Raw genomic sequence first — 12874 nt, 5'->3', positions numbered from 1 at the left:
TTATATATAAATATCAGGTCAGGGCAGGTTGTCGCATTCTTATTGGGGCAAGTTGTCACATATGTTTCAAATGTTATAAATTCATACAATTTATTAATTACAATATATGTTGGAAAATACAGTGGTTTGATATTTTTGTACACATTTTTAGGTAGATACCTTCTGAAATGTAATCTGGCACTGATTACAAATTACACAGCTGATTACTTTTGAATTTCTTATCATTTGGTATTTGAGTCCATAAATCCATCTTAAGTGGGGGTTTTTAAATCAAGACTGATAGTTAATGAAATATATACACTGGTGGCCAAAAGTTTGGAATAATGTTCAGAATTTGCTCTTATGGAAAGAAATCGGTACTTTTATTCACCAAAGTAGCATTCAACTTATCACAATGTATAGTCAGGACATTAATAATGGGAAAAATAACTATTTCAATTTGAAAAAAATGAGTTCTCATCAAAAAATCCTCCACGTGCAGCAATGACAGCTTTGCAGATCCTTGGCATTCTAGCTGCCAGTTTGTCCAGATACTCAGGTGACATTTCACCCCACGCTACCTGTAGCACTTGCCATAGATGTGTTTGTCTTGTCGGGCACTTCTCACGCACCTTATAGTCTAGCTGATCACACAAAATCTCAATGGGGTTAAGATCCACAACACTCTTTTCCAATTATCTGCTGTCTAATGTCTGTTTCTTTGCCAAATCTAACCTTTTCTTTTTGTTTTTCTGTTTCAAAAGTGGCTTTTTCTTTGCGATTCTTCCCACAAGGCCTGCACCCCTGAGTCTTCTCTTTACTGTTGTACATGAAACTGGTGTTGAGCGGGTAGAATTCAACAAAGCTGTCAGCTGAGGACATGTGAGGTGTCTATTTCTCAAACTAGAGACTCTGATGTACTTATCCTCTTGTTTAGTTGTACATCTGGCCTTCCACATCTCTTTCTGTCCTTGTTAGAGCCAGTTGTTCTTTGTCTTTGAAGACTGTAGTGTACATCTTTGTATGAAATCTTCAGTTTTTTTTGGCAATTTCAAGCATTGTATAGCCTTCATTCCTCAAAACATTGATTGACTGACGAGTTTCTAGAGAAAGCTGTTTCTTTTTTGCCATTTTTGACCTAATATTGACTTTAAGACATGCCAGTCTATTGCATACTGTAGCAACTCAAAAACAAACACAAAGACAATGTTAAGCTTCATTTAATGAACCAAATAGCTTTCAACTGTGTTTGATATAATGGCAAGTGATTTTCTAGTACCAAATTAGCAATTTAGCATGATTACTCAAGGATAAGGTGTTGGAGTGATGGCTGCTGGAAATGGGGCCTGTCTAGATTTGATCAAAAATGACTTTTTTTTACATCAGTAATGTCCTGACTATACTTTGTGATCAGTTGAATGCCACTTTGGTGAATTAAAGTACCAATTTCCTTCCAAAACAGCAAAATCTGTACATTATTCCAAACTTTTGGCCGCCAGTGTATGTAATCATGTAATCCATTAAAGTAACTTTAATCTGATAATGCACATTTATAAATGCTATGTAATCTGATTACAGGTACTATCTTTTTGTAATCTTATTACATAATCCAGATTACATGTTGTCCATTACTACCCAGTGCTGTTTGCTCTTTCATGAATTGCTTTGGTTTTCATAATTGTTTTACTGTTTGCATTTTGCAGAAAAGCCTTAAATAGGCTGTTTAATAGCAGGTTCCTTTGTGTCAAATGACACCACACAACCCTGCCTTTGGGGCATGTTGTCATAAAAGATCAATGTGTGTTCAGTGAGCTGTATCTTTATTTTCTTGGTAACAACTGTGAACTTTTTCAAAGCTTTTTTGTAGCCAAGACTTTATTGAATGTGCCTATAGAATAAATGACTTCCAAAAATAAGCTTAGCCTGAGAAATATTCACTGGAATAAAAAAGTGTGCCAACTAGTCCTGATATCCCCTACAGGCTGCATCTGTGTGCTTGAGGGTGCATAGACCGATGACTTGCCTCCAATATCTGGTCTCAGTTTGTTGTCATAACCCTGCAGTAATTTATTTAGGATAAGGGTGACGTCGCTCTCGTAGACCTTTGGTGATAAAACCCAAGTTTTATTGATGGGAACATCCTCATAATCTTCCTCCTCAGCCTTGCTAGGGCCAAATGCCATGCTGGCATAAAAAAACAGAAACAAACAGAGAAACAGAAGTATTAGAAAGCAATGAGCTTAATAACTGAGAAATATTAGGAGAGAGAACAGTTAAAGAGTGCACAGAGAAGTCAGTTTACACTAGTAGTATCTTAAAATATAAAGTGAGAGTGACTGGTTAAATGAGCTGAACACTGTATGACAGACAGAGGGAGAAAGATAAATTTTTATGATGAGTTTCAAAGAAAGAAAAGATAAATTAAGTCATCAGTAACTGTAAATGTAAAGGGGCCTCTGTGACAGCAAGACAGAAGGGTCTTGCTGCACTGGAGATCGACTGGAGATACAAAGAGGAGGTTCTAATAAAAGAACGCAGTGATTAATGAAGATGTGTTCTGGCAGGAGAGGGAGGGAACAGTTGAAGGTGAGGGATTTAAATGATCACCCACAGCTGCCTCTCCTTCTTGAAGTATTTGGTTAAAGCTGTTCTAAAGCATTATCTGTTGGACCATACATATTAGTTATCATTCATAACTGAGAGGATACAGATTCTCGCCTCGTATGAGCCATTCCAATGGACCTAAATTGTCTGTAACTAATTCTTCTCTGATGTCACGACTTAAGACTTTTTCTATAAAGAGAAATGAAGGTTGTTAACTTTGCACATCATAGCGACTTGAATATGCTTGATATCTGGGACAAGGTTGGGAGATCATAAAAGCTAACACTGTAAATACTAATAGTTATCTCAAATTGTAAAGAAAAAATAGATTACTCTTAAGCTTAATTTTTTAGTATTCTTACTAGTTTAAATTACATTACTTTTACTCTCTAAACTCTAAAGTTGTCAAAATAAAAACATTTAAGTGGTCTTAATTAAACAGTACTTGAAATGTCACATTTTGGAATCATAATTTAAATATATACGTTCTTTAAACTTTGGCTTTGAGTACAACTAACTTAAATTTATCAAGTACAAAATTGCAGCTGTGTGGAATACACATAAGCCCTTGTGCTTGAATAAATTATGTATGTTTGTTTAAAACAAGGGAACTTATGTAGAAAAATAGTAATTTTTATTTAAAAATGTATATAGTTTTAATTCTTATGACTGTTGTTGTTGTTTTGTTAAAGCTGGTTGATAGTTATTATTTTTGTGAAGTCACCATTAGGGTGATTAGTGTTACCACTGGTGAACTTGGAGCCTGTTAAATTTAAGTCATTCTTCTCTACTCAGCTTTACAAAAGTGCAGATTTATGTGCACTAAGAAGTACTGAGGAGAATCCAATGTGCCATGTGGCTAACCGAGATATAATTTCCCTTATACTGTATAAGATGTGCTATATTTCAATTGAAATAATTAAATAAAAACAATAATATTTTAATCACAGATGAGGTGAGTTTCCATGTAACTAATTAACGTCACTTAAAAAAATTAGGTTACATTTACTCGAGCCAAATAAGTATGTTTACTTAATAAAAAAATAAATAAATAAAATTAAAAAAAAGCATACAAACTGTATACAAAAAAGCATACAAAAAAGTAAGGTCAACTAATTCGATTTTACAGTGTGGCCAAAAGGCAGGAATTCCATTTAAAGAATTCCATTAAGATTAAAAATAAATAAATAAATAAATCTGCAAAAACAAGGTTCAAAATTGAATGCCTATTAGCCTACTGTAGTCTTTGATTGAAAACAGATAAAATGGTAGATACTGCCAACTACAGCATTATTACTGTTGTTCAGTCAGTGTAGTGACGTATAATTTATAAATCTATCATTTATAAATAAATCAACTGATTACATATATTGCTTGAGATGTAGAGAGGAAGTTTTATCTATAAACAAAAAATCGAAACAAGGTAGGCATTCCCATACATATGCAAATCATGAAAGAATCAAATAAATCAATGGGAAGCATCCCTGTGGAGGAGACCCAGATGGGTGGGTGAATGTGGAGGTGGTATGTTGATCCCTGTAAGCAGAGTGCTGCAGTTTAAAAGCAGGCTGTCAATGGAAATGTCAGGCAATTTTTTTTCCTCAAATGCTGTATTCGTATATGGACGCAATTAGTAGCCTTTGAATGACCTTTATCTCTGTGCGGCTATGTGACAGTTTCTTAAAATCATGACAAATATAAAGTTAAAAGACAAATAAGGCCTCATAAATATAATTTATCGTTCTGTTGGCCGAAATTTAAGAGGAGACACTTTTGGAAATGGTTGCCAATCCCTTTTTTTCGCACAAGGGAATTGGACGAATAAAACAGTGCAAGCCTTTATTCTATGAAGCGTTTACACATTCCCGAAAACCCATAAACAACTATGTGTGAGCGCGCCTTGAAAACGCTGCCAAAAATCAACTGAAGGTAACCAAAGTAGCGCGTGCCAAGTAAAGCGTGCGCTACAACTTATGCATATCGTAACATGCAATTTCATTAGAAAATCTGGTGATGCAAAATCAGATAGTGGTAGAGTGTTGCTAATGCTGACTAAAGTATTCTCAAGGTTGTTTGGAGACTGACATTGCGCGTCCGCGCTAAAAAGATGACAAAACACTATCGAATGCTCGAAGCAAAACTGTCACTTACAGTGTATTAATGTGTACAAATAAATACACTTATCATGCACATATAATAGCATTAATAGCATCCCAGCTATTGCTGGAAATCCTTGGGTGAATGATAAAAGAAAAACGTGAAACAACAGAAAACCTTTTGCACTTCGCGTTAACACAGAAGCACGCCGATCTTTCGCGACATGGACTGTCCAACCGTGTGGGCTATTTTAGACATATCGATTGCACATCTTTTTTTCTCTCTCTCTCTCTAAAGCGAAAACTTACCAGACTCCGAGCAGACTGGGCAATAGCCAAAACATCGCCTCTTCTCTCCGGCGACGATGCAGCACAACCATCGTGCGAACACAGTCGACACGAACCAAACGTTTTTCGAAATGAATGAGAGAGCTTCAGTAAGACGATTAAACCTTTGTAGCGTTCAACCGATCCCACATGAAACGAAAAAGATTTACGGTGTTTTGAAACCGTCAGCTGGTGTATTAGACAAATGCAGAGGTTGAGCCTATAGGCGCCGCGCGGAGTGGATGTGAATGGTGAATGCGGGATTTCGCTGATTGCGACACCGCTGCTTTGCTGCGTTCATCGAGCGTTCTGCTGAGTGAGACGGACTCGATGTTCTTAGAAACTGCCTCTAGGAAAAGAGCTGACTGCTCTACACCCTGAGAATTTACTCCTTTTCGAAGTCCTTTTCGAAGTTTTGCAGTTGTTGGGGATTAAGAAGGGGACAGAAAATTATGCGACATTTTCAGAGGCGTTGCCTCCAGATGTGTAAAATGTGACCATACTTCAAATATATGGCCCAGTGTACAAATACACGTTAGATTAAAAGACAATACACAGCAATTGTCACACCCTTTTAAACCCTTCATGGCACATAGAGTAGGTCATGGATTATTGATCTGTAAAAGTTATTGTCATCCTGATACACAGAAGCTCACTGGCTGTTTTTTCAGCTTCAGCGCTGGAGGGTTTTCAGCACCATGGAGAGCGCCATGTAGCCAATTTCCTCTTCTCTTCACCATATTCACTTGTGCTCTGAACCATAAAACCATAACAAATGTTATTCAAAAGATTTTCAGAACATCACATTAATTTCTTTCTTTTCGCATTTTATAGTAATTTGCTTAATGTTTGGTAGTTAGGCTACAATGGAGTTAACCAGCTTAGATTTATGTTTATTTATTTATTTATGTTTTGTTTTTTTTGTATTTTAACTCCATTTATTTACAGTATATTCACACAAAATGTATTGCTATTTTCATTTACAAAATGTTTAAAATATTTAGGGTGAATTGTATGCACTGTGATGTTTGTGCTTGTCTTCATGCTGAAGTAGCCTACTTTTTATTCAGGTGTGCTCTGATGCTCTGACACAAAAGAAAGGAATGAATAAAATCTGATAATTATGTCAGCCATTAATATTCTAAAAGAAAATGATGTGAACCTGAGACATGCAGAAAGATGTTCTCAGATGGACAAACACACACACACACACACACACACACATATGTTGGTTTTGCTATACTTGTGAGGACACTCCATAGACATAATGAGTTTTATACTGTACAAACTATAGATTATATCCCCTAACCCTAACCCTAAACCTACCCTCACAGAAACCTTTTTGCATCTTTACATTTTCAAAAAAACATCATTTAATATGCCATTTCCCTTGTGAGGACCACCCAAAAGGTCCTCACAACCAGAAATGTCCTCACAGAACAGGTTGATTCTCAATACTTGGTCCTCACAAGTATAGCAAAACCTGTACACACAAACACACACACACACACACACACACACACACACACACACACACACATGTTTGCTCGGCTATTTAAATGAGGGACATGTATTGTTTTTATATAAAGCTTACTATAATTACCATAAACTAACCCTGATCCACACCCTAAAACTAACAGAAAACGTTTTGCACTACTAGAATTTTAAAAATCATTATCATTTATTTATGCATGGATAGTTTTTCCAAATGTGGACATCCCAAATTGTCTCCAAAGGGAGGTTTTGTTTGATTTAGCTCATTTCTGGGTACAAAATTGTTCCCAAAATATAGCTAGACACACAAATGCAATAATCTAATGAGAATCCATAGTTTACTAACTATTGAAATATAAAATAACATATAAATATAACTTATTGGTTTATAATGTTTTCAGTATATTATTTTTTAATATAATTATAAACAATATTTACTTGCCATAATAACATACAAAAAGACCCTGAAACACTATATATTATACACACACAAGCATACACATCCAACATAAACACAGAGGACTAACAGTCAAGTTTTGTCACACACATTAAGCATCAAAGCCTAGTGCATATCCCTACAGTTGCCAGGCAACTCAACCAAATCCTTATTCATGCTTGTCTGGTTTCACTGTGGAGGAATCCCAACCCCATCTTTCATCTAGTAACCTTTTATTTATTTTTTCATCTGCCTTCTGATGAAAAAAAAATCTTCAAACATAAACATGTATGCATAAACACAGACACAGATAGATGTCTGAAAAAGCAAAACAGAAATCTATGATTTTCTCCACTGTTCCTACTGGCAACCTTTTCTGTATTACTCTCTCGTAGTATTGTAAAGGAGAGATTTTTTTTTTCCAATATTGTTCAAGTCATTTTATTGAATTTATAGTGGCTATTAAGAAGAAAGAATTCCGAGGGGCCGCATGTTAACAAAACATAGGGTAGCCACATTAAAATGATGCTAATTCATCACATGACTGATGTGGTGTTTGGGCTTTTGGAACACATTTATAGTTGCTGCAAGACAAATGATTACAGATAATAAAGCTGTTGACAGATTATATAACTGTATCTTTAATTGTGGTGTCATAATAACTTGTGCTACAGCAAAGTATCTTGCTGTACTATTTTCTTATTGAATTGCTGTTGTTGAGCATTAATTTTTACCAAGTTGTTTGTTCTTACTCCTTGTTTGATTGTCACATGAAACATGTCAATTCTTCTAAGACTTTTTCTGATTCTGAAATACTTTAACATAGAACAAACAGTTATAATTTGTAGCTGTAATTCTGCACACATATATGAGAGATATTCACATATACTTGGGTTTCAGAGGAACAGGGAATGCCATATTGGTCCCCTTTATTTGTTCAAGCAAATTAATCAATCATTTATTTTGCTTTGTATATATTTAATGATCTTTTATTTGGTTTTGTCCACAGACTGTTAGCTCAGGGATCTGTTGTAAACTTGCCATTGGGTTCGAGGCTTCAAATGGCTTCAGCCTGTTCCCAGACACAACAAAACACACACTTGGTTGGATTCTTTGCCTCTATGATCTTTCACATCTGACAAACCCTCATGACATCCTCATAGATGTCCCTCAAGGCAGAGCGCTTTGTTAATGCCACCTGACAGGGGATCAGCATCAGTTCCACCTTAAGAGGGGCCAATAAATGAAATCCAGCTTAGATTTGAGTCTCCCCTCTGGTCAGGTCTGTGTGTGTGGATGTGAGTGTGTGTGGTCAAAAAACTCTTTGCACGTGGTTGTGTGTGTGACAGTGTGCACAAGTGAACACATCTGTTCTGACAGATGCTTGTTTGTACCCAAAGATATGCCTTTCTAGAAGTGCAGAGGAGGGTGGGGAGGTTAAAAGAGTACAGTATTTCTCTCTGAAATAAGACAGCAAATTCTGTGGGCAATGATAGCAGTATCTAATACAGGCAGATAATGCTTCCAAAACCAAAAGAGATGAGCTGTGAGTGCTGCTGTTATGTTATTAAAGGGAGATTTCAGATAAATGCAAAGTGACTTCCTTTCCCCCATTCAGTTTTGCTAATCTCAAATTCTGCTGGTTAGCCAAAGGAGAGTATGTCATACAAAAGCTCTCAGACAGAATGCAGAGGTAGTGGAAGCTGAATTTGACCAGAGATGCAGGCTTTTAAGAGTGGGAAATAAAAAAGCAGTACCCAGCACACAGTGAACTTTTCAATGGATATCGAATAGAGCCACGTCACTTCGCCAACAAGAGCCAGTGCCATTCCTCAGCCCCCACAGAGTCTGAACATTTAGACTGCATTTAGTTAAGTGCTCTTGTGTCTGAATGTTGCTTGTGTGTTGGTGTGTGCATGTGGGTCAGGTTTTGCTGACACTGAGGGGACCAAATGTCCCCACAAGGGTAGTAAAACCTGAAACCACCTATAATGTGGGGCCCAGCAGTAATAAACATATCAAATAATGTCTTAATCAAAATATAAAAATGCAAAAAGTTTTCTGCCAGGTTTAAGTTAAAGGATGTGGGATATAGAATATAATGAAATAATATAATGTATAACAGCTACTGTAGTTCTGGTCCTCCAAATCTGATTGGACGAGAGGCACTCCAAGAGTACTTACACTGATCAGCCACAACATTAAAACCACTGACAGGTGAAGTGAATAACATTTACTATCTCATTACAATGGCACCTGTCAAGGGGTGGGATATATTAGGCAGCAAGTGAACAGTCAGTTCTTGAATTTCATGTGTTGGAAGACGGAAAAATGGGCAAGTATAAGGATCTGAGCAACAAATTGTAATGGCTAGATGACTGGGTCAGAGCATCTCCAAAACGGCAGGTCTTGTGGGGAGTTCCTGATATGCACTGGTTAGTACCTACCAAAAGTGGTCCAAGGAAGGACAACCAGTGAACTGGTGCCAGGGTCATGGGCGCCCAAGGCTCACTGATGCGCATAGGGAAGTGAAGGCTAGCCCGTCTGGTCCAATCCCACAGAAGAGCTACTGTAGTACAAATTGCTGAAAAACTTAATGCTGGCCATGATAAAAAGGTGCCAGAACACACAATGCACCGCAGCTTGCTGCGTATGTGGCTGCGTAGCCGCAGACCATCAGAGTGCCCATGCTGACACCTGTCCACTGCCAAAAGTGCCTACAATGGACACGTGAACGTCAGAACTGGACCATGGAGCAATGGAGGAAGGTGGCCTGGTCTGATGAATCACATTTTCTTTTAGATCATGTGGACAGCTGGGTGTGTGTGCATTGTTCACCCAGGGAAGAGATGGCAGCAGGATGCACTATGGAAAGAAGGCAGGCCAGCTGAGGCAGTGTGATGCTCTAGGCAATGTTCTGCTAGGAAATCTTGGGTCCTGGCATTCATGTGGATGTTACTTTGACATGTACCACCTACCTAAAGATTGTTGCAGACCATGTACACCCCTTCATGGCAACGGTATTCCCTGATGGCAGTGGCCTCCTATAACAGGATAATGCGCCATGCCACACTGCAAAAATTGTTCAGGAATGGTTTGAGGTACATGACAAAGAGTTCAAGGTGTTGATTTGGTATCCAAATTTCCCAGATCTTAATCCGATTGAGCATCTATGGGATGTGCTGGTCCAACATGTCCGATCCATGGAGGCCCCACCTCACAACTTACAGGACTTACAGGCCAGATACCACAGGACACTTTCAGATGTCTTGTGGAGTCCATGCTTCGACGGGTCAGAGCTGTTTTGGCAGCACGAGGGGGACCTACATGATATTAGGCAGGTGGTTTTAATGTTGTGGCTGATCGGTGTATATACAGCAGTGGGACGCATGGACCTTTTTCACAGACTGTAATGATAGTTTCTGCCTTATTTAGCAACATATATCTAGCAAATTATATATATGCTTTAATGATAGTTTTGCACATAATTATTGCTCACTGGGCAGTTTTAACTGTTCATGAGATGGCTAGCCTGAGGGAACAAACTGTTCTTGTGCCTGACGGTTCTGGTGCTCAGTGCTCTGTAGCGCCGGCCAGAAGGCAACCATTCAAATAGGTAGTGGGCTGGGTGAGTGGGGTCCAGAGTTTTTTCCAGCCATTTTCTTTAATCTAGAAGAGTACAGTTCTTGAAGGGTGGGCAGGGGGCAACCAATAATCCTCTCAGCAGTCCAAAATATCTTTTGTAGTCTTCTGATATGCGATTTCATAGCTGAACCAAACCAGACAGTTATAGAAGTGTAGAGGACAGACTCAATGACTGTTGAGTAAAACTGTATCAGCAGCACCTGTGGCAGGTTGAGATTCCTCAGCTGGTAAAGGAAGTACAACCTCTGCTGGGCCTTTTCACAATATATATATATATATATATATATATATATATATATATATATATATATATATATATATATAAAATTATTGAATATTTAGTATAAATTTATAACATATTTATATTACTCTGGAAAGAGTTACCACAGCTGCAACAAGGATTCTAATTCAGCTGCTGAGGGAGTTACAGTATATTTGGCATTATTCTCTCTTCTGAGAGCTGTAATCTGGGGTAGCTCAGTGGTTAAGGCTTTGGGTTACTGATCAGAAGGTCAGGGGTTCAAGCCCCAGCACTGCCAAGTTGCCACTGTTGGGCCCTTGAGCAAGGCCCTTGACCCTATCTGCTCCAGGGGCACTGTATCATGGCTGACCCTGGCCTAGCTGGGTTATGTGAAAAAGAAGAATTTCACTGTACATGTGCACATGTATAACGTGATAAATAAAGAAAATTATAATTAATCCACTGCTCTCTATTTTTTTTCCTCTTGTGGAAAATCATGGAAACTTAATAGTGAATGTTTTTCTTTTGCAATTGGAGCAAATGGGAACACAAAAATAATATTTGATGTGGTCTCCCATTCACCTCTACAGAAGTATACACTGCAGTAGTTTACAATATTGTGTTTGTATCACTCGGCTTGTGTTCGTGCCGTTCAAAACTAAGCAATGTGAGCAGTGTAGAGAGCTATAGGTGGGTTTTGTGATTCATCCCTGTGGCTGTACACCAGTAGGTGTCAACAAATGACAGTATTTTGTGTTATGATTGACTTTTCAGATACAATCATGCAGGAGTATTTTTCAGAATAAGGAGCAGTTAGATAACAAGCAGCCGGGGAGGTAATTTTTACACTAGCAGGTTAATCTGAACACCAAAGCAAACCTGAAATGGAATCCAGTGTTTCCGAAGACTCTGCAGTCTCATCCTTCTCACATAATAACATAATTTCAATGCAAAGCAATATTTCATATGCATTTATTTATTTGGCAGGTAGCCATGTAATAAGCAAGATAATGTACAGTCAGTCGGTCATTATCGCAGAATATACCCTTCAGGCATCAGGTACCTGACCACCCTGTTGTGGGTTTGCGATAACGTCATAATATTTATTCATATCATAGTATCATAAAAATAATAGAAGTCATTGGAAAGTCCCCCATTATAAAATAAAATTGTGTGTGCGTGTATGTGTGTGTGTGTGTGTGTGTAGAGAGAGAGAGAGAGAGAGATAGAGAGAGAGAAGCTGAGAAACAGAGAAACAAAGACTGACAGTTTTGAGTCACAATATGAAAAAAGAAGGGGACATTTGCACAATCGCCCACAAGAAAGGAGAGTAACTGAGCCATGTTGACTTTGTTTCAGTCAACAGGGGAGCTGTCCTTTTTGCCCAGGCAGACTACTAAGGACAGTATGGTAAATTGAAAAGCTGCTAGAGACTGAGCCCACAGTGGTTCACTCAAGCATTTACACTTTTCAAGATTGTTGATGTTAGTAATGAAAGCTCTGCAATGGTTTGTCACATGATATATTGAACATATAGTAAATTAACTGAAATTCTGGTTTCCATTAAGATCAATTTGTCCGGCATCATTAGGCATATGTCATATTGCAAAGCCTGCTACAACCATTTTCTGCATTAATCATGAAGATGTAATTTACATAATATACTGAATTATACCATATAAACAACATTATGTCACTGTTGCAACAAAGCAAATTTGAGTATCGTCAGCCAATGAGTAATATGGCATGGGCCTTAAAAGCTTCATTTACATCACATGTAAGACCAGCATATTACTCTCACACCTATAAACAGTGCAAACGCCATAATTTCAGTATATCCATGTTCATTTCAACTACAGACAAGCAAAAGTGCCCAAAATATTTTGAAAGTTCTAGCAGCAATTCCCTCTCAATATAGACCAGAGAAACAGAAGTGGCCTAATACAGTGTAAATTTCACTTGAGACTGTGTTCACTGATCAAAGTATCCACTAAGAATAATAACAATATCTTGTTCAGGACAATGCATTTCGATGCTTCAAACAAAACTATT

General features: G+C 37.8%; 1 protein-coding gene across 1 annotated transcript in view; it reads right to left on the bottom strand.

Annotated features, from left to right (window-relative positions):
- LOC127412444 (gamma-aminobutyric acid receptor subunit gamma-1-like) overlaps positions 1–5244 on the bottom strand; it is a 30161-nt gene extending 24917 nt beyond the window's left edge. The window contains exons 1-2 of the mRNA XM_051648799.1: positions 4989–5244; positions 1999–2163 (exon numbers count right to left, since the gene is read on the bottom strand). Of these exons, the coding sequence (XP_051504759.1) occupies positions 1999–2163; positions 4989–5059 (236 nt within the window). The 5' untranslated portion in view covers positions 5060–5244. The remainder of the gene's footprint in view (positions 1–1998; positions 2164–4988) is intronic.
- Between the last annotated feature and the right edge of the window lie 7630 nt (positions 5245–12874).

Source organism: Myxocyprinus asiaticus, chromosome 21 (genome assembly GCF_019703515.2).
Source record: "Myxocyprinus asiaticus isolate MX2 ecotype Aquarium Trade chromosome 21, UBuf_Myxa_2, whole genome shotgun sequence".
In the NCBI taxonomy this organism is placed as follows: domain Eukaryota; kingdom Metazoa; phylum Chordata; class Actinopteri; order Cypriniformes; family Catostomidae; genus Myxocyprinus; species Myxocyprinus asiaticus.
The sequence above is the reverse complement of the archived record's forward strand: the minus strand, read 5'-3'. Positions and strand labels throughout refer to the sequence as shown.